This window comes from Leishmania panamensis (assembly GCF_000755165.1).
Source record: "Leishmania panamensis strain MHOM/PA/94/PSC-1 chromosome 32 sequence".
NCBI lineage: Eukaryota > Euglenozoa > Kinetoplastea > Trypanosomatida > Trypanosomatidae > Leishmania > Leishmania panamensis.
The window spans coordinates 925,486-946,230 of record NC_025879.1 but is presented as its reverse complement, the minus strand read 5'-3'; the positions used below and the strand labels follow the sequence as shown (position 1 = coordinate 946,230).

General features: G+C 60.0%; 5 protein-coding genes across 5 annotated transcripts, besides 1 other annotated feature; all 5 read left to right on the top strand.

The window, feature by feature from the left end:
* Positions 1 to 582: 582 nt before the first annotated feature.
* Positions 583 to 1,653, top strand: LPMP_322590 (hypothetical protein; the record flags this gene model as incomplete). The annotated part of the gene is made up of 1 exon (XM_010703642.1): positions 583 to 1,653. One exon carries the CDS (start codon positions 583 to 585, stop codon positions 1,651 to 1,653), a length of 1,071 nt encoding a protein of 356 aa, XP_010701944.1.
* A 1,445-nt stretch (positions 1,654 to 3,098) lies between these two features.
* LPMP_322580 (NUDIX hydrolase, putative) lies at positions 3,099 to 4,349 on the top strand (the record flags this gene model as incomplete). The annotated part of the gene is made up of 1 exon (XM_010703641.1): positions 3,099 to 4,349. One exon carries the CDS (start codon positions 3,099 to 3,101, stop codon positions 4,347 to 4,349), a length of 1,251 nt encoding a protein of 416 aa, XP_010701943.1.
* A 909-nt stretch (positions 4,350 to 5,258) lies between these two features.
* LPMP_322570 (methyltransferase, putative) lies at positions 5,259 to 6,530 on the top strand (the record flags this gene model as incomplete). Its single annotated transcript, XM_010703640.1, has 1 exon — positions 5,259 to 6,530. One exon carries the CDS (start codon positions 5,259 to 5,261, stop codon positions 6,528 to 6,530), a length of 1,272 nt encoding a protein of 423 aa, XP_010701942.1.
* Positions 6,531 to 7,094: 564 nt separating this feature from the next.
* LPMP_322560 (hypothetical protein) lies at positions 7,095 to 10,148 on the top strand (the record flags this gene model as incomplete). Its single annotated transcript, XM_010703639.1, has 1 exon — positions 7,095 to 10,148. The coding sequence occupies one exon, from the start codon at positions 7,095 to 7,097 to the stop codon at positions 10,146 to 10,148; it is 3,054 nt and encodes a 1,017-aa protein (XP_010701941.1).
* A 62-nt stretch (positions 10,149 to 10,210) lies between these two features.
* Positions 10,211 to 10,780: a repeat region.
* Positions 10,781 to 11,377: 597 nt separating this feature from the next.
* On the top strand, positions 11,378 to 19,069 carry LPMP_322550 (hypothetical protein; the record flags this gene model as incomplete). Its single annotated transcript, XM_010703638.1, has 1 exon — positions 11,378 to 19,069. The coding sequence occupies one exon, from the start codon at positions 11,378 to 11,380 to the stop codon at positions 19,067 to 19,069; it is 7,692 nt and encodes a 2,563-aa protein (XP_010701940.1).
* Between the last annotated feature and the right edge of the window lie 1,676 nt (positions 19,070 to 20,745).

The following is a 20,745-nucleotide window of genomic DNA, read 5'->3' as shown; positions in this document are numbered from 1 at the left end:
CCTTACTACGTCGTTTTCCTTTCGTTTCCTCCTTCCTTCTTTCCCTTCCTTTACCTTTCGTCGTCTCCGTTCTTCGTCGCTCGTCGCACACGACCTACCGCTTCCTTTCCCCTCCCCCCCCCCCCCCCATCCCACGCGCCCACTCACCTGAGCCTACAGGCTCTCTCCCACTCTGCACATGTACCAGGTAATACTGGTGCCGAGACGCCTTTTGTGTCTCTCCTTCTTATTCGTGCCGCTGATTGCATTGGCTGCTCTGGCCGCACCTCTCTCTTTTCACGTCTCTCTTTTGGCTGCCTCGAGCTCGCCCGCGCTGTAGCCTTGTGTGGACATACAAGTGTGGGTGGGTGTCTCTCGCGAACCGCCGTGTGCTGGACTTCACCCGTGCGCGCCGCAGGACTCACCGAGGGCGGCCAGCAGCACTCTACTTGTGCTGCCCAGCCAGGGAGGAGACGACGCCCCAAAAGAGGTGAGGAGGGAAGTTCGGAGGAGAAGCGGAAGAAAACCAAATAAGTAAACACGTGTGCGCATGCAGAGGGTCGCCAGCAGTGCTTTGTGTGTCTCACGCTTGATCAGGTACGGATGAAAGGCAAGGCAAGGCGATCCATTGCCGCGCTTGGCGACGTTCGAGCAGCAGTGCTGCGTTTCTGCGGTGAGCAGCTGTCGCGACGGCTGGACACGAAGCCCGTCGAAGATGTGCATCAGAAGGTCTCCGCATGCGTGCAGCAAGTGGACCCGACGATGACCCCCTACATCTTTGGCTCCACCGTTGTCCTGGGCGTACACGAGCAGGGCTCTGATGTGGACTTTGTCTGCTTGAGCCCGGCGGATGTACAGGACGGCAAGGGCGCCGACGCTGTCTCGGAGGTGGCCAAAGGACTGCAGTCCGGCTTTCTCTTCCGGCTGAGCGAGGTAGTGAAACGGGAGCACTACCTGTGGGATATCGAGCTTGTTCGCCGCACGCGTGTGCCGGTATTGCGCGTGAAGGGCGGTCTCGGTGTGGATGGCGTGAGCTTTGACGTGACGGCCAACCGCCGCAATGGCGTGCGCAACAGTGCATTGCTGCGGGCCTACTTCACCCAGTGTCCTGAGGCACGCTGGTTGAGCATGCTAGTGAAGCAGTGGAGTAAGAAGACAGGGCTGAACGCTTCCGTGGATGGCGGCTGCATCACCTCGTACGGCTGGAATATCATGGTCGTCTACTACTTGTTGCGGCGGAAGCTTGTGAAACTGGTGCCGGTGGAGTCGTGCGACGTGGCCAACATCGCCCCGATGCCCCCCTACATGCCGCTGGAGACCCCCCAGCAGGACGGCCAGGCACTGGCGGTTATGCTGATGGACTTTGTGAGCTACTACCTTGACGAGTTTACCCCGGAGACCGAGGTGATGAGCTTGACCCGGGCAGCCGGGGAGACGACGAAGGAGATGCTCTCGTGGACGAAGCAGGCCGAGGACATGGCTCGAATCCGTGGAGAGAGGATACACTACCGCTGGTGCATTGAGGACCCGTACGAGTTCGACTTGAATGTTGGTCGCAACGTGACTCCATTTAAGCTCATGCTTCTGCGGAAGCACCTCGAGCGTGCACAGGAGACGGCGCTGCTACTGTTGGCTACACAACCAGTATCGGCGGAGGCAAAGTCGGCGAAGTGACCAAACATTGTGCGTGGGTTACAGAGGCTTCTGTGTGGAAGTTTTAAATCGCTTCAGCACATACAGGTGTGCGTGTATTCCCCCTTCTCCCCCACCTCCACTTTGTTGGGACTCTTCCGCCCTTTACTCACCCCTCCACACAAGCCCAGGCGCAGCCATGAACTTTGTGGGTGCCGCCGTAGCAGCACCAGCCACCATCCACCGAGAGTGAAAAACAACAACAACGAGGCAAGTGCGCAGGGGCTGCTTTGTTCACTTTTCTGTTCTCTTCTAGGCTACCACTGTGTGTGTGTCTCTCTCTCTCTCTCACGCACCCATCCGCAAACTTGCCCAGACACACGTGTACTCTTCACACTTCCTCCCTATCGTCTCTTCTTTCGTCGTGGGGTGGGTGGACTTCCTGCTTTGACAGTGAAGTCTGCGCCTCCTGCGTTGCCTCTGCCGTCCACGCGCTCTTTTCTCTACGTGTTGGATTCGCGCTTATTCGCCTGGGGTTGTCCTCTGGGGCTGCGGGGGCATTCCCGCCATCGACCCCCTTTTTTAGTTTTATACATTTTTTCTGCGTTACCAAAAAAATGTGACTGGCGGGGTCGAGGAAGAAACGGTGAAGGCTGCGGTCGTGGCGGGCGGTCTTGTTCATGTCCGCCTGTGCCTCGGTGATTGTGTGTTGCGTGGGGAGGAGGAGGAGGGGGGTGGGCAACGAATATTCATCGCCACCGTGCACCTGCGACGATGGACACTCTGCACGCAGAGAGGAAAATATGGTGCAAAAAGAAACACAAGCAGTGGGCTCAGCGCGTCTGCACTTTTTCACAGGAGAGAAGAGAAGCGACGGTTGTAATTCTCACCGAGGTGCAGGTCTTGTCGCCGCTTTTCTGTATTGTACTGTTTGCCGTGCCTTCACCCGTACGCGCACACCTGTGCACCTTCACGAGGAATGGCAGCGACATGCCTCTTGCTTCAACACAAGCCACCCCCCCACGGCTGTGCTGGTGGTGCTACGATGACGGGGAGGCCGTGGAGGGCAAGGTACAGCTTTGCTCGTGTTCCTCCTCTCTCTTTCCCCTGCATCCACAGCGCAACAGCCACACATGCACGCATGTACACAGGCGCCAACTCTCCCCCTTGCTTCACCCCTCTCGTCGAATTCCTATATGCTGCACTCACCCACTCACGTGTGGCGCCCCCACTTCTCTCGCTGCCGCTCTTACCTGGGCAGCGCCTTTGTGCCCGATAGCGAACCGTACACAGGGATGACGCTCACTGGGCCGTTGCTGCATCGCTCACCGATGCATGCCCTTGCGGCTCCCATACACTTTGGTAGTAACTCACTTCGGTGGACGAAAGCGGCGTCGCCGCTGATGCGCGGCTTGGCAGGTGCGCAAACTTCTTTTGCTTCCGCGTTGGCGCGTACCAGCAGTGGGCGTTGTTGCCCAGCGGTGCAGATGGTGCCGTGCCGCTGGCAATCCACCGGAGATGGGCATGGGTACATGACAGACGACACATCCGGGCTCCAGTCAGAGCTTTCGCACGCGCTGGAAGGAGAGGTGAACTTGTCCATGGATGGGATGCTCTCTCAGTCTCTCGTCAAGGCAGACCTGCAGACACCGAGTGCGCGCATTCAGCTCAAGAAGATCGAGCGGCCACCAGGCCGGTTTGACCTGCTCACCAATTCGCTAGTGTACTGCTGGCAGACAACAGCGGCGCAGGCGCGCAAGGTCACTGGACCGATGCGGGAGTGGGCCTCGGAGCTTAAGTACCGTACGGGCGTCCACCTAGAGGTTGAGCTCACCAACCCGATGCGGCTTAGCGTGCCGGTAGCGGAGGGTGGCTACGCGGCGGCGGACGATGTGGAGCTGACGGTATACCTCTTCGGCAGTGAGCGTGGTATCTTCAACTGCCGGCAGCTCATGGAGACGGCGCTCGATCAGGACCCTGCCTACGTGCGTTTGGCCGTGTTCCGGCGGAAGCCAGGCAAAGATGGCGTCACCGAGAGGGCTGCGACGCCGAGGCCAAATGAAGACGTGGAGTGGCTGCTGCTGCGCCGTATCAATCGAGATCTGCGCCCGCCAGACATCCCGCCCATCTCACTAAAGATGCCGGGAAAGTGGACGCTGTTATACGAGCATTACAAGGAGGCTGCCATTCGCACGCTATGGGAAGAGACAGGCATCATTGTCGAGGTCGGGAACGTGTACCCTACCGCGGTACTGTGCCAGGACAACCCGACCTTCTACTGGCGTGTGCCGGTGCATTACTTCCTGGCTGAGGTGCCTTACAACGTGCAGGTGCTTGGCCCTCAAGTGGGCCTGAATACGTACATGCACCACTGGGACTCGTCGCTGCTGCGACAGTCACCAGACCCGATCGATCGCGCGTGGGCTCAGCTAGCAGACCCGGAGACCGGCTGCGCGTGGATGAAAGGGGTGATGATTGATGAACTACAGCGTCCGCTGCGAGGGGGGGACTACATGGCAACCCGCTACACCCCGCCGCCGTACTCGCAGCTGAACCATGTTCTTGGGTTTTCGCTGCCAGCAGAGGCGGCGGGAGAGGCAAAGGAGGCGGATTCGACTCCGTCCTCTGCTACCATCGCTGAAGAAGGACATCCGCAACACGATGCGAAGGCAGATGCTGCTGCTGTTCCCCCTGCTGATGCCAATAAATCTTCGTTGAATGACAAGCCAAACTCGTAGTCATGTTCGAGTCTGCCTTGACGCGTGAGGTGGGAGTCGAACCTCCCCTCTCCTTTCCCTTCCTCTCACAGTGTTGGGGCGGCACCCCTCTTTTTCATTTCGCGTTTGCGTGTTGGCGTTGGCCTGTCTGTGTTAAGGAAAAGTCGCCTGATTTCCAAGTTCACAGCGCTTTATGCAGGCAAGTGGTGCGCGAAAAACTGAACGAAGAGACAGACGAGCTCGTGACTGGGCGAGTGTTGTGAGGTAGGCCGTGGAGAGCGAGGCACTGGAGTTGGACGTAGTCGGAGTACAGTGTGTTCATCTCCTTGCTCTCCCGCGATCTCGGTGCGTTTCCTCTGTCCCTTCTTCCCGCACCCTCCCCCCCCCTTACACACGCAGAGGTTAGGACTGTTCGTCTCTCTGCGGTGCTCATACTATCTTCTCTGGAGAAGTGCCTGCGCCGGATATGCGTCAGTGAATGCTTCAGGATCACCATTGTCATTCTGAGTCACAGCGTAGCGCCTTGTATCTTTCTCTTCATCATGCTTTCCCCTGCCGTGCTTTAGCATCCCCTTGCGTGGGCGGCATCGGTCCCATTTCTTATCACGGGTATATATTAGCCACGGCCCCCCACTGACCTTCTTCTGTCCCCTCTCCTTTGCTTCCACTCCGTGTGCGTATCGTCCTCCTTCCCTGCTCATCTTCGCTTTGTTGCCGGCGGCGTCAATCCTCGCAAATACTGTGCTACATCTGCATGTGTGCATGTCCGTGGGCATTGTGTGCGGTCGCTATTCATGGGAATGCTCAGGAGGAATAGTGTCACCGTACACCGACGCACTTGACACCCGTGAGGCAGTGCCCCACGTCGCGCTTCACTCTTTTCCCCCTTAGCCCCCCGCTGCGTGTGTGTCATACGTCTCTTTTTCGTTCATGCCCTCATCTCGCGGCCCCGGTCGCAGCCGCAATAGGGCCGGAGTTGTGCCCACTGCCTGCCCTAAAGGCGTCTTCAAGACGAAGAGCTGCACTAAACCACGCACGTTCGATGAGTACTACAGCGACATCTACGGTGAGCGTTGGCCTACCCTTCGCGCTGCCATGATGGAGGGGCCGCGTAAGGTGGCGCTGTGGAACCGCTTCTCCCAGGTCCCCTTCGAGGAGGCGACACGAGGGCTGTCACGGGTAGACCCCAACTCCCTCATTCAAGCCTTTCAGCCCCCCCAGAAGACCAACTCGGCAGAAGCCTCCAGCATGGCAGATCGCGGCATCCATGTTAACAATGAAGAGACGTTGCGGGAGGAGGAGGTCCTAGCCGCAGCATCTAGCGACCCGCTACACCAGAACGGTATAATCGCCAAGCCCCCAATCGACGCCTTTGGCATCAAGGCGTACTACCTGCTTGACTACGCCTCGGCACACGTAGTGGAGCAGCTGCAGGTCGGTGCATTCGACACCGTGCTAGACATGTGCGCTGCACCTGGTGGAAAGTCCATCGCCATTGCGCAGTTTCTCTCACCCGACGGAGCGCTCACGTGCAATGAGACCCGCGCCGACCGTTGTGCACGGCTCCGTCGGAATTTGCAGGAGCACGTGCCGGTAAACTACGTCCCGTGGCGAACGACGCAGCGCGATGCGCAGACGTGGTACGACCCGCAGACATTCTCACGCGTTCTCGTCGATGCCCCGTGCTCCTCGGAGCGGCACCTGCTTCAGCAGTCGGGCGGCTTGCCTCTGTCCTGTCGGGAGTGGTCTGAGGAGACGACCGTCCAGCTCGCCGCTCTTCAGCGGGTACTGCTGCAACGCGCTATTGAAACGTGCTGCGTTGGTGGCCGCATTGTGTACAGCACGTGCTCTATCTCACCCTTGGAGAACGATGGCGTTGTGGGTGAGGCACTGCAGCGGGCTCGGTGCAAGGTCAGGATAGTCAAGACTTCGTCGTCTGTTACTGCTGCTGCGGAATCCTCTGTTACGCCATCGACGACTGCAAACGGCGCTGGCGAATCAGATGCGTCCTGCGCAGGGGCGTGTGTCTCGCCCACGCCAACTGTGCTCGGCGAGGCGACGGCGTATGGCCGCCTGCTGCTGCCCGACACCTGCCATGGCTGGGGCCCAATGTTCTTCTGTGTCCTGGAGAAAATGGCGGAGCACAAGTGCATGGCCTCCACCTCGTCTGAGGACGAGGACGCCGCCTCCGTCGACGACTAGAGCGCTTGTCGAGCAACCGCAATGGAAGGGAGTGGGGGCTGCGCACGTGTCTTTGTGTTGGCGTGCGCGGCGCTTCATTTCTTTGTTCCCCGAGCCGCACCGGGGGTGTGGGAGTGCAGCGATGATGTCAAACCGAGAGATGTTATTTCTGTTTTCCTCTCGTTTCGTTTCTCTAACGGTTAACCCCCGTAAGGTGCGGCACAGTAAACGTCGAAAGAAGACGAAGCGCCTTGATGTTAGAGGTCGGAAGGGATGCTGTGCTCTCCCCCCCTTACAGCACACCCACCCAGGCGTCTGCGCTTCTGCTCACGTAGTGGCAGTCACCGCAGACACGCCTCGCGTGTTTATATCGATGCGCGATGGGGTCTTCTCTGTCAGTTACGGTGGCGCAGAGAGTCGCAGCGGTGCACGATTGCACGTAGATCGTCAGCATTTCTCTTTTCAGCGGGTCGGCTTTCACTCCACTTTCCGAGCTGATTGGTCCCTGCCCTTTTTCTGGCTGCTTTCCATTGCCCTCCGCCAGCGCCGCGTCACGGCAGGTTCAAACAGGCACACACAAAACACATGAACAGGGCACACCATGCAAGCGTCGTAATATCACCCATTACGGCCGCCACTTCTTCGTTGGTGCTTTGCTGTGGTCGGCAACCAATGCTGTATAGTCTTGTTGCAAGGGCGGCGAGCTCAGGAATGCACTTCCGTTGTGCTCTCGAGTCTCGTCGTCGCAACTACCGAATCCCTGGTCTGGAGAGTCTGTCGGCCTCAGTGCGGGACAATGACCCCACCACAGCCTCCTCCTCGCCTGCTTTCGACTTCCTTCGCAAGCGTCAGACATCAAACCCGGCAGCATCAGCAACCACCAGTGCACAACCATCTCAGTACACCCCCGACAGTACTCGCCCCGAACATTATCGTCGCCAGCATTCTCGATATCAGCTTCGACGCTCCCGTACTCCCCACGACACCAAGGGCTCTGTTACGACGGAGCCGTATGCATTTCCTGTGGGGCGCGCTTTGCGCTACGTGGAGCTCGGCCGGCGCTATCACGACCAGACGGAGGGTCAGGCGGATTTGCACAAGTGGCTTGAAGGGATGCACTTCTCCCCTTCTGCGGATGCGGCGAGGCAGCTCTTGGGTAGCTGGAGTGACAGCGTGGGGGCCTCCGCTAACTCGGAGACGCCGGCGTACGGCTCGGCCCACAGGGCGGAGGTCTCCGCCTTTGCGAAACGCCACGCTCATCACGTGCTGGTCGAGTTTAAAGTGCTGCGCCGCCAACTCACAGAGGCGCAGTCGCGTGTGCAGGCCGTGCGAAGGTGCTCGCAGCGACCAGCAGACTCTTCACGGTCAAATCGCTGCAAGCACGGCACAGACGGAAGCGTTGAGGAGCTCTCGGCGTCGTCTTCTAGGAGATGGTCTCCCCCACCATCATTGTCTCCACACCCACTTCCGGTCCGCCTCGCGGCGGCGCTGACGCAGTCGCTCTTCAATGCCACTGTACTGCTACACGTGAGTGGTCTTTTCGGCGTCGCTGACACCCACGTAGAGCGTCTGTTGGATGTGTGCTTCTCCATCTCTATCTTCCTTGCGCAAGATGCCGCTGCGACTGCGACTGCGACTGGGACGTGTCGGCAGCGAAGCCACCTTCCTGCATTATCTAGCTCCACTGAGGCTCCTCAGCAAAATAGCGCCGCTGCCTCTGTGGTGGAGGCGCCGACGAGGTCGTGTCATCTGCACTCGCTTCACTGGGCGATTGTGCACTTCGCAGCAGGGGTACAACACTGGGGGCTCCTGGATCACACAAGTCCACTGCAAGATGTTGGGAGGACTCAGCGCCCATACGAGCGTTTGCTGCAGGTACACGCTGCCCTGCTATGCGAGCAGACGCGCCGGTGCGTGGATCATGTACTGTGGCATGAGCTTGTGCTGCTCAAGTCGGGCCGCCGCGCTGAGGCAGCGCGAAATGCCTGGTTTATGGGCCCCGACGCGGCGGCGTACTCTGTACTGTTTGGCGCGCAGTCGAGTTCATCTGCTTCTTGCGACACCGCGACGGATGAAGGATCGCTTGCGCGTCGTGTACCGCCTCGCTTGCAGCAGCGCCGCCTGCAGCTGCTACCGCTGCTGTGGCTCTCTCTTCTCTGTTCTCAGCTGCAGAAAAGACAGACACCAGTGATACAGACGTCGCCCACGTTCGCTGCCCCATGCGGAGGGCCTTCTCGGCCAGACGGGGGAGAGGTGACTTGGGCCACAGCACGCCATGCACTCACTGCCCTTTTGCCGCTTTTCTCGAAGGATGCGCGACTGGACGTCACGACGTGGGCGGCGGTGCATCTTCTCTTCCTTCCCCAGAGAGGACATCTGCCAAGCGCGAAGGACATTGAAGCTGAGGCGTCGCAGGCATGCACTATTTCTCCTGCAGCGGCGACGACGAACGCGAGTTTGACAGAGTTGTGCGCACTTCTTGCGCGTGTCGAGCACGACGGCGCTATGTTGGAGCTCGGCGTGGCTCTTCCGGGACCGGTTGGCACGTGTGCGGAGGCGTCCGCATATTTTCACCTCGCCTCGTTCCTGCGGCGTTGGCTGAATGCGACCACGGCACTGTCACCTGTGTCCTCGTCACGCGGCACCGCTCACGTTGGGCTCGCAGGCAGCAACAGAAGCATCCGCGTCGGCAGCGGTGCATTGGCCACAGTACAAACTCCAATACGCACCGCCAGGCAACTTTATCGTGCGCTGTTGAACATTCCGCTTTCCACCCTCTACCTTCCCTCGCCTGTGCCTTCTCCCAGCGATGTTTTTTCTCCCTCTGCTACATCTGCTGAGCATGCATTGGCAGAGTTGTCGCGAGAGCAACCGCTATCCGTCACCGCAGAGGGAGTGTGTCTACTGAACCAGATGCTGCTGCGAGCGCTGCTGCAGTGGCGCGGCGATTGCCGTGTTCGAAGGGTGCCACAAAGCAGCGACTGCGGCGGCATGTCAGAAGTGTTCGTGCCAGAGAAGTTTCCCTCTGCTAGCGGCGTTGCGTCAGTCGAGTCGGAATGTTCGTGGGGCCCTCGCATGCCATGGGCTGCACGTGCCGGCTCAAGAGGACATACGGAAGCGACCGACGCCGCGCAAAGCGACTCTCCTCCAGGTGCGCTTCCCACTTCAACACCGGCCATCCCCAAAGCGGTGATTGTCTCCGCTGCGGAGAGCAGGCTGCAGTGGGAGCAGGAGCTCGTTTGCGTCCTCAAAGCTACTCTTCATTTGGCCGCGCTAATAAATGTAGGCGCAGGCGAGGGTGTTTCGAGTGATGACAGCAGTGATCGTAGCGCTGCGCTCATCCGTGCGTTGGTTGCGCCAACAGCCCAAACAGCCGCCCGTGCGCTGGCCGAGCAACTCGGTGTATCTCTTTTACCGTGGCGACTGCTTCTCCTTCACTTCGAACATGTGTCGCTTACTGCGGCGGAGCTGCAGCTCCTTGACACACTGAATGCCACGCTGCGTCACGTGCTAGTCCTGTCCTCGCCTCGGCGTGTTCATGGGAGTGACGCAGAATCTGCCACCCCGTCAACATCAATGGGAGCGCTGCCGACGGTTTATCGGGTGTCTATGAATGCGCTGACTCGCACAGCCGCCTGAGCTCATCTTTACGCGCATGATTTCAGCACTTTCAAACTCTTTTCTTGCCGTTTCCTCTGCGTCTCTGATGGCGGAGTGCGCCTCAGCGCGGGGCACCTTAGGCCCCAGCACACCCCCACCCCTCCCCCAACTCTGTGTGGGGAAGCCAAGGAGCCTACCCCCTATCCCTGCCAATGCCGAGCCACCCTCTGTCTGTGAGAGCGGACCAAGGGTCTGCGACGTAGGGGGGAGGGGGTTCAAGGCGAGGTAGCGCTGCTGGTGTCGGCGGTCAGGCCGTGGATGGCGCGGCATCAGAGTGAGCTGCGACGGTGAACGGGTCTGCGCCACCCATACGATGAGTGAAGTGTCAGCGTGACTCGAGCGGTACCCCACGGGGTGCTCGCTGCCCGCTGGGGTGGCGAGCCAGAGCGTCACCCCGAGCGGGGGTGCACCCCGTGGCGATCGGCATGGTAGGAGCGGCGACCTGCGAAGCGAGGGGTGGGTGTGGTTTGCGGCAGGGCCCGTGCTTAGCTGACTGGGTCGGCGTGCTGCTGTACCGCGGGGCTGGCGCTGCATTGCACCAGGCGGTGCGCCGGTTGGGGTGTAGAGTGGCCTTTGAGCGGGTTTTGTATGTGAGGGAATGGAGGCGTTGAGCTCCCCCTCCCCCTCCCCCCACACACGCAGGCACATACAAGGAAAGTCCCCTTTTCATGAGCTTGAAGGGTGACTGGTGGTTAGCACATGTTGTGTGTGTGTGTGTGCGCACGTTGTTGTTCTTTCATTGGTGTTTCTTTCTCTTCCTCTGTCTCTCTTCATCTCCACAGTCGTCGCGGCGAAGCAACTTCCCCACGACTATCGCTTTGTTTTGTTTTCTCCTTCGCCTTTCAATCTCCTTTCTCCCCCCAAAGCAGGAGGAGGGGCGGAAGGCGACGACGAGAGCCGACATCAACCCAAAGACGGAGACGAGCGAAGTCGAGCTTGTGAAGGTGTTGCGCGGAACAACCAACGAAGCATTTATTCTTCTATCCGCGTGCGCATAGGGCTGAGGAGGACGTGGGTCTGCATGTGTCTGCCCGACACACACACACACACTGGCGCACAGTGTGAGAGAGCACTCGAGTGCTTTTTTTGCCCAAGTTGGTGGCGTAGGTGGTGGTGGGGGGTATCGGGCTGCTTTCTTGCCTTCCTCGCTTGCGCGCGTGTGTGGTAAAGCGTACGAATGCACAGTGAGCGCTGCGGTCAAGAGCGGGATGCCGTATCGTTCATATGATGGACCCAATGAAACGCCGAACGCCTCGTTGACGGATGCTGGAGATGGCTGCTACGCCTTCTCGCCGTCTTGTAGAACTGCCTCCTCTTATGTCTCTGTGATGGATCATGCGGATGAGTTTGACTGCCACGCCCCCATCAGAGATCGCAGCACTCCCCTGCGACCCACGCTGCAATCGATGGACTGCATGCTGAGCACTCGCGCTACGACTGATGTTTCCTCTGCCAGTGCTGTTCGCCCGTCGCCCACGGTGCGATGCACCCAGCGACAACCAGCCAACGCAAGCACCCACCGGGGCTGCCGTGCCACGCAAAACGTTAGAGCCTACGGACCCATAGACGATGTTGTGGCCAGCCCGTCCGCCACTCAGGGCTTCCCCCGCGACATGGCCTTGTCTCCCAGAAAGCTCGACAGTGACAACGCCTACCGGCTTCGAGACAGCTCAATTTCGTCAATCGACGCAGGGTTTACCCCCGTGGATCACCATGACGTGACGGCTGGGAAAGCGTATGGCAGTTATCCCAGCGATGATGTACGTGTGTTTCGCCCCACCGTCAACATCGGCGGCACACACACGTTCGCTGTCGCCGCTGTGACTACACTGTCGTCGCCATCCCTGCCTTCGGCGTCATTGCCGGTGCGTACCGAAGGCTCACGGCGGCCGCCGTCTTCGTCGACGCCTCCCACGTCGACGTTTGTGCAGACGTGTGCGAACGACGTGGCGGCGCTGCGCTCGCACTTGAATGCCCTGCTTCGGCAGCAAGCTTTAGTGTCCGCGTGTGGCGCCCCTGTACACTATAACGACGCTGTTTCTGAAGCCGACTGTATCGGAGACCGAAGTAGTGGTCCGCCTCCGTCGTCCCTGCTGCGTCGCTCAGGCTCTGACTCTGCGCTGCTCTGTGCCGTGCTTCGGCCCAGCCGGCCATCGATACACGCAGCACATCTTCAGGTACGCACGTCGCAGGACCTTGAGCGACCGTCTGCAGAGGCACCGCTCCCGGCACCTGGACCTCAAGTGTCATCGTTCTTGACACCGTCGCTTGTGCCAGGGGCCACCCCTACCCTTGACAGGGCGAGCGAGCTGTTTCTGCGCAGCATAGCAGGGCACCAACAGCTGCCACAGCCACCCCTCATGGGCGCCTCCGAGGGTGCCGCCCATGTAGCAGGTGCTAGGCACAGCAGTCGTGTGAACCAGCATGTGCGTCAGGCACGTGCTCAGCAGGCCTTTGACACGCAGGCCAGCGAGCTCGAGCAGCAGCTGGACGAGCGACTGACGCTTGTTTTCACGTTAATGCGGCGAGTCATGGTTCTAGACGCGCGCCTAGCCGCGGGGCTGGCAGCCACCCCGAGCAGCATCGTGCCGAGCAGCGGTGCGGACCCGGACCGTCATCGTGAGCTTCTGGTTAGGGAGCTCGAGGAGAGCGAGGATGCAACGGTCTCTACGTTGCTGCGCTTTGTAAGGCTCGCGAGCCGTCACGCTTTGGAGTGGATGAATCGAGGGCAGTACTCTGCGGCCCTGCAACTCCTTCAGCAGACAGACCGGTTGCTGAGCAAGGATGTTGGTCGAGTGTTTCGGTATGTACCAGATCTGCTCGAGCTCGATGGCCACTCGTTCAGCGGCGTGGCGGGAGGATGTGCGGGTTCTCTCGCTTGTCACGACACAGCCCCCCGGCAACAGCCAGCCGCCGCGTCGGCGCAGGCCAGGAGTCACGACATGAAAGGACCAGCCGCGCTCACGGCCAACGACATCGGTGCCAGTGCCAACCACATTAGCAGTGCCAACAACGTGCGCAGCATGAGCGTCCCCTTTTTCTCCCCGTCGCAGGAGCTTCTGCGGCTCGAGGCTGTGGCCGCTGTCGAGCACAACCTCGGCGTCTACCACTTCAAGCTGGGGGAGTACACGCTGGCAAGCGCACGCTTCGCCCGATCGGCGGCCCTGGAGGAAGAACTTCGGGCACCTGGAATCGGCATCACATACTTCAATATGGCGCAGACGCAGCACGGACTTCAGCAGCTGGCCGAGGCGCTGCAGTACGCAGAGATGGCGGAAGAGGCGGTGGAACGGCAGGTATTCGTGGCGAAAGACAAGGCAACAAAGATGCGGCGGCGGCTCACCCAGGGACGCGCATTCCAGGTAATGGGCCATAAGGATGGCGCGTACGCTGCGGGTGGGGGCGGGGAGGACGACCGCGAGGAGGACGCCGCGGCGGCGAGGATGTCAGCAGGTGGTCCCCTTTATGGGGATGCCGCTGCCAACACCGACGGGAAGGAGGAGAAGGCGCTCATGCGCATGTGGCTGGAGTGGCGCGAGAATGTGTGCTTCTTGTCTCACGTGAAGCAGAAACACGCGGACTGGCTGGATGAGATGGGCCTCTACCAGGCAGCCTACCAGCACTATCAGCAGGCGCATAACTGGCTTCTTGCTGTTCCTCGCCTCGCCCCGGAGGAACAGCAGCGCGCGCAGTCGTTGAGGCAATGCATGACAGCCATGAAGAAACGCTGGCGGCGAGAAGAGCTCGAGGTGGAGCTGTACCACCACCCGCTGCGCCGCTCCTCAGCCGCCACCAGCGAGGCTGGGCCAGCAGTGTCGCACCCTTCACACACTGGACGCACCCGCGCCTCCAGCAAGCACCGCGCGCGTATGCACCAGCGTCCTCAGCGGTCTCCAGGGGTGTTCTCAGCAGCTGCACCCGTCGCTAGAGGCCTCACATCTCCGTTGCAGGCCACTATCGTGACATCAGTGCTGCCGCGCACGGTGGAGGTGATTGGTAAGCGTCCGCTCCGACCTTCTTTCGCGTGTGACCGTGCTAGTTGCCCTACTTCACACGAGGCGACATTTCGCCGGTCCTCCGCCACCACCTTCGTGCCGCAGCCCTTGGCATGTGTACAGACGCGTAGCCGCCCCAGCAGTGCGAGCGCTGCGTTTTACTCTGCGTATGGTCTACGCCGGCCATCTGTGTCTTCGCTTCCGCATCGACACGGCATCGGAGGCCACGCCACCGCGGCTCCCAAACCGGATTGCCCACACCTGACACATCCACCATTGGCGCAGCGAGAGCCGCCGCCGCTGCAGCGCCGCGGCGAGAGACCATTGCGTGATCCATCGATGCGCGTGCCGATCCCGCCACCAGGTCGACGCACCCGACACCACACGTCAGCTGAGCGAGATGGATCAGCCGCGCCTGGCCGATTGCCGCGGCGTAGTTCTGCACCTCTGTCGAAAGACAAGGCAGGAGAGCCGGGGGTGCTCACGACTGCGCATCTGCCGCCCCAGTCATCATCTACTTACTACGATGCAGGGACGCGGTTCGCCTCTCAGCATCACCATTCACCGCCTCACGAGCTGGAGCCGACTAGCAGCACATCAGTAGAGTCTTGTGTGGTGCGCAGTCTGCTATTCGAGGCCAAGCCGGAGACGCCAAAGATGTTGCCGCATCATTGCAGAAGTGAACCCTTCGTCCTTGATGAGCTTAGTGTTAAGAACATGACTGAGGCTGCCGCGGTGTCATCAGCACCGTGGAGCGAATCTGCTGCGACACCAAAGGGAGAGAGTGCGGGTGCTGGCGTTTCGGACCTCGTCACATCCACCTCGTCAGCCGCGGTCACCCCACCCGGCCTCACGCCGTGCTTCACTCGAATTCCCGATGACTTGACGTGGTGCGCAACCGTGCTGCAAGCCTTTCTGCGACCTCTCTGCCGCCACAGGACCTTGCTGGGCATGGAGGTGGGGCGGGACCACGATGAGCATACGGCTAGGTGCAGAGACGCTCTACACTTAGCTCAAGCATCGTGCCAGACTGAGACGTCAACTGTGAAGCACGCCTCGCAGAGGCGTGCCGCTGACGTGGTCAAGGCAGCGATGCTCGACGGTGACGACACGCCGAGTGATGCGCAGCCGCGCTCACTGTCACCCAAATCGGTGGCATCGCTAATGGCGCCGCAGGGGGAGTCCCGCGTTTCGCAGCTGTTCGGCGTGGGTCTCTCCGGTACCCTCGTGACGGGTGCTGTAGGCAGCGTCTCTTGCAGCACAAGCGCAGTTCATCTGTCCTCGTCGGCAGCAGCATCATCTTCTTCCGCTGATGTAGCGCACACACCGGGTGTAGAACGCGATGCTTCCCGCACCCAGGCTGCGGCGGCAGGCGAAGAGGGCGCCATCGCGGATGCGCGTCTTGATGGCGAGGGCGCCTGTATCCAACTTTCGGCGGTAGAGCACGGGTTGTCAACTGGGACTGTAAGGGGCGGTGTGTCTGAGAGGGAGAACGAAGGCATTCGCTCCCTAGGGGACGAATGCGGCAGAGAGGTTGCAGTGGCCGCAATTGTGGAGTGGAGCAAGTCGCTGATTCCATGTGAGAGGGCTGACGAAGGGACGAAGGGTAGCTCAGTCGCCGAGGAGCCTTCCGACACCAAGAGCTCTGGCAGTTTTCACGACGAGACTTTCCACGATCTGGGAGACAGTGTCGCCGCTGATGCCTCAGCTGCCACAGGCAACTGTGTGATGATGCGCAAGCATGATGCAGCGACGGCAGCTGCATCAGCGCCTTCTTCGATGAATCGAGGGAAAGTCGAGAGAGAGATGAATTACCTTCACGATCCAAGTGTTGCCGATGACGCAGTGGCGCTCAAAGTAGAATTGCTCGGCTGGGGACAGTGCAGCCGCACGCCGGCATCGGCAGACGCGTTGATAGGAAGTGGGGGGGCCAGCTGCTATGGTGCCGGGTGCGCGCGCACGTCTACGGCGAACGTTCACGACATAGAGGAGGCTGAGCACGAAGAGGTGGCGATGCCCACCGAGGAGCGTGAGAACGCACCAAGCAGCGCTCTCGTATTGGAGGCAGCCTCCTCGGTGCCCAAGGAGGCGGAGCTCGTCAGCTTCAATCCACTGCCGCAGCTAGATGCGAGTGATGAGCAAGGCAACGTCGTGACATTTATGGAGGCGCATGCACACGAGGAGGGTCAGCATCTTGCGTGTGCAGCGGAGCAGAGTGGCCCCTCAGCGCAGCGAATCGCGTCACCTTCCCGGACGTCACTCGATGAGGTTCTCAGGACAGAACGGCCAGCGCCTACCCACGACGAGGCGGCGGTGGCTGACGCGCTTTCCGCGCATCAGTCGACGGGACTGAGGAAAGTTTTGAGCTTAGCTGCCACTCGGGAGGGCAGCGCAGGGCTCCCTGCGTCTGCTGCAGAAGACAACGGCGATGTGCCGAAGCCGCCTTCTCCTTCGCCAGCCTCATCGGCCGCGCGAATAGGGAGGAGGACGCCGTCCCTGTCACCACCGGGACCGGAGGGGAGAGGAGAAGGGGGGCTGGAGGCTGTGCCTCCTTCTCCGGCGCTCTCGCCCTCGTCGCACTCAGAGGAATCGCAAGTGCAACAGGAAGTAAGTCAGTGCGTGGACGAGGCCTACGGAGCGGATAGTGCGGGACTCGGTGCGGCTTGCGAGACGAAGGCATGTGACTCTTCCGAAGCTGCGCACATGACCCTCTCCGACAGAAGTCGCGAGGACGACGTGGGTGACAGAACAGGGGTCAGGGAGGGGATTCTTTCTGATTCACCACCACCACTCGCTGCTTTCTCTGCGTCTGCAGAGGACATTTGCTGCAACAAGAGGGAGGACACTGTTCTGCGTGGCGGGTCATTGACGCGCGCGTCAGTCTCTGCCGCTGCGATTCGGTTTACCGCAGACTTGCACGAAGCACGGCAGCCAATTAGCAGCAGTGCTTCGGTGTGCACGGTCAATCAGGAAACTGAAGGTGGCAATGGACCAGTGAGCGATGGACTGCAAGGAGAGACAGAAAAAGAGGAGGGTGACGCCTTACCCAACGGCAGCGAAGAAGCCGTCCGCGATGAAGAGACATCCTCGACAGAAAGGGAAAAGGGTACCACAGTTGCCCTTGCCGCTTCAGTAGCTTCCCCAACTGCGGAGGCTCAAGAGCAGCTGGCAAGTCCTGCGGCGAACGGCAGCCACCCACCCCAACACGGCCGCGCCGCGACTTTGTTCTCGTTGTTGCCGTCATCAGAGAACGCAGGACCCAGTCGAGGTGCTTTTTCTGAGACACCGTCGCGTGCGGCGAGCGCACCGCACGACGAGGGTGCAGGCCTTCAAATGGCCGTAGACCACGCCAACACTAAGGCCACAGAGGAGAAGCGAAGTGCAGAGGCGGCGAAGGCGGTAGAGGAAAGACGGCCTGCAGCGGAGGTGGAAGTTGCCCCGCAACCTCTGGCGGCATCGCCTCGTCGGCGTGGTCGCGTATTTATCTTCGTAGCGCACAAGATGGCAACACCCGTGTCAATGGAACTGAGAAACGTCTACTCCAGTGTCCGCAGTGATGACGCCGGGGGACGCATTCGACTTCCTACGCGGACACTGCTACAGCCTGCAGCAATCCTCAATGCGGAGGTGGTAGAGGACGAGGCGGCAAAGTCGTTGCTGGCCTTGGCAGGCAGCAGCCGCACCACCGGCTCTCCTGATGCACCTCTCTCCTTCAAGGAGGAATACTGCTGCGCGGTGGAAGCGGAGACATACGCGACAACCGAGGATGAGACGCTGGGCCGCCACACTGCGTCCATCGGCTCCACCACGACCCAAATCACGCAACTCCGGGAGAGTTTCTGGCGGAGTATTCACGACCGCAGCGAGTTTCGACCAAGCGAGGGAGGATCAACGGTGATCAATGCGCAGCGCCTCTTGGGAAAGGTGGAGGTGGTGGAGCTGGCGAAGGTAAGAGCGCTGGGGTCGCCGATGGGCCCATCCACAACGACAATGCAATCCCAATTGCTGCTGCCCTCCGCTTTGGTGGATGTCGCGGGTGCCAGCGAGGCACTGGTATCTGTGGGCGATGATTTCGCGAAGGCGGAAGATAAGGATGTGCAGCCCCGGCAAGCAGCACAGCAGGATCTCTTGTCCACCCATGAAATCGATATCGTTGAAGACGTGGACTCCCCACCTCAGCACACGGCGAGTGCACCCCAAACACTGGCGCCTCTGGGCTCTATCATGTCCCCTTGCTTGTTGCCGGTTCTCACCCCGATTGCCGCGTCGGCGACTGCGGCATCAGTTGAGGCGCCAAGAGAACCAGGATTCGCGGCTCAGCTTGAGATGACACCGTCGACTGCTGCGTCTTTGCCTGTGTCTCTTCCACCCGAGTCGTTGGCGACATTGCCAGAGGTCGCGGAAGCATCCGCGGGCCTGCTGTCACCGCGGAATTCCCCTCTAGATGGCGAAAGGGATCTCCTGTGCGTTGGGCACGGCGGAGGTGACATCGGCGAGGCAGTGGATCAGGGCGAGGGAGAGGGTCTTGCAGCCGCGGAGGGAGAGGAGGGGATTGAAGAGGACACGAGCCCTCCTGCCACAGAGGTGAAGAATGTCGGGGTGGGTACGGGCGGAAATGCGTGGGTCAGAAGTGAGGGTGCCCACGACGCCTCCATGACCCCGCACCGGCGCTCTGCAGGCCACCCACTCTCCACTCCTCTATCAACGCCTTTTTATAAGCTGCAACCCCAGCGACAGCGACTCGGCACGAACAAATCCACTTGGGGCGACGCGGAGACGGACGAGGCGCAGCGGCGGTACATCCGCGATCAAATTGTGCAAGAGGAGGCGGCGACAGTGATACAGCAGGCGTGGAGAGGTTGTGCAGCGACGCGGCGGCGGCGTCAGCTGTACTTGCTGTTGTGAGATGCGGGGAAAGGAAGGAGACTCACAAGTCATGGCATTGACGCTAGGAGTAGCGCGGGGCGAACTTTTTCCCCTTTCACTGCGCAGTTTCCTCCCATACGAAACGTTTTGTAGCGCATCGGCATCCCTCCATTGGCGGCACCCTTGGTTTGCTTTTCTCTGAGGAGTCTTCTTCAGCACCAGGCTTCCTTTCTGCCGCCCTCCCATGCGGGCACACTTCTCACCACCTCTCCAACTCATTTTCTTCAATGGAGCTTCTTTCTAACGTGCGTGCTCCGTGCGCATGACAGCGCGAAATGCCTTTACATGTGCGTCTCGCTTTTCTCTCGCTTTTTATCTTCTCTCTTTCACCACCATCACTCGTTGACTGCAGTGTCATCAGGTGGGTGACGTCACTCTCTCTCTTTTATTGTCTTCTTGTCTTGTCCTTGTCTCCTCTTTTCTCTGATCCTCTTCCTCTCTCTCGCATTTCTCTGAATCAGCAGGCTGCATACGAGCACATGCTTGTCTCTCTCTCTCTGTGTGTGCGTGTGTGTGCACGTAACTCGCGTAGTGCGCGATCGAAGCGGTGCAACGTGTATAGCACTTGTCTTCGGCGTCGATGCGGCTGCTACTGGTGCAGCGTCGGACATTCTACTCATCACTCCCCCCTCATGCTGTGTCTCTCTTCCTGTGTCCCCCTTCCTTTTTCCACATTGTGAGGGTGATCCCCGGCCTTTTCTTGCCTGTTCTCTTGCACTTTTGCTGTGTGAGTAATGTATCTTGCCCACGAGGCGTTCCCTCACTCCCCCTTGTTGTTTTTTTTGTGTGCTCTTCGCTTGATGCAGCTGTTGTTGTCTGCATGGGCTCTTTGACTGCTGAGTTCTCCCTGTGCGTCGATTCGTGGGTCTCTCTGTCTCCGTCTGCGCGCGTGCATCTCTCGGTGTGTGCGTCTCTCTCTCTCTGTGTGTGTGTGTGTTCGCTCTGTACCTACGCGAGTCGCGTGTTACCCTTTCCTCCCTCTCTCTCTCTGTGCGCTCTCGCCCTTCATCAGGTCTTGCCTACACTCCGCCCTCCTTACCCTCACTCCCTCCCTCCCCCTCTCTCTCTTCTTTTCTTCTTGCCCCTCCTTCCTCGCTCTTTGCCCATTAGAAGACAGGCGGAGCGCAGGGCCACTATAGCAAAAGCCTAAAATGAGGAGGCGGGCGGAGAGGGCCACGGAGGGTAGAAGGGATAACACGACAACAAAAGCGCTCAAAGACACACAGCGTGTGGGTCAACGGGTAGAGTGCCTGTTTGTGGCCTCTCCGTTTCCCATGAGATCGGTGAAAGAACGTGAGAGACAGCACACGATTTTCCTCTCCTTGGCGGCGCTTTTACCTCCTCTTTCGCGTAGGCGTACTCGTGCCGCCGCCTTAGACGTGCGTGTGTGGGCGTGGGGCCCTCCCCCATGAAATGAACGAACGGGAAAGAATGTCCTGGAAAGACTCGCCTGTGCATCAGCTCTTGCCCTTCCCTGTGCTGATCGCCTTCTGCAGACCCATCTCATGGCTTACCTCTCGATCTCTTACCCCCACCCCCTTCACCCTTGCGCGTGGTTTTCCTTTGCCAGATCCTCTGTTCATCTCCCGGTATGACGTTCATTACGAACGCCACTGTTCGCCTCTTTCTCTTTTAGGGCGACTGCCGGCACCTCT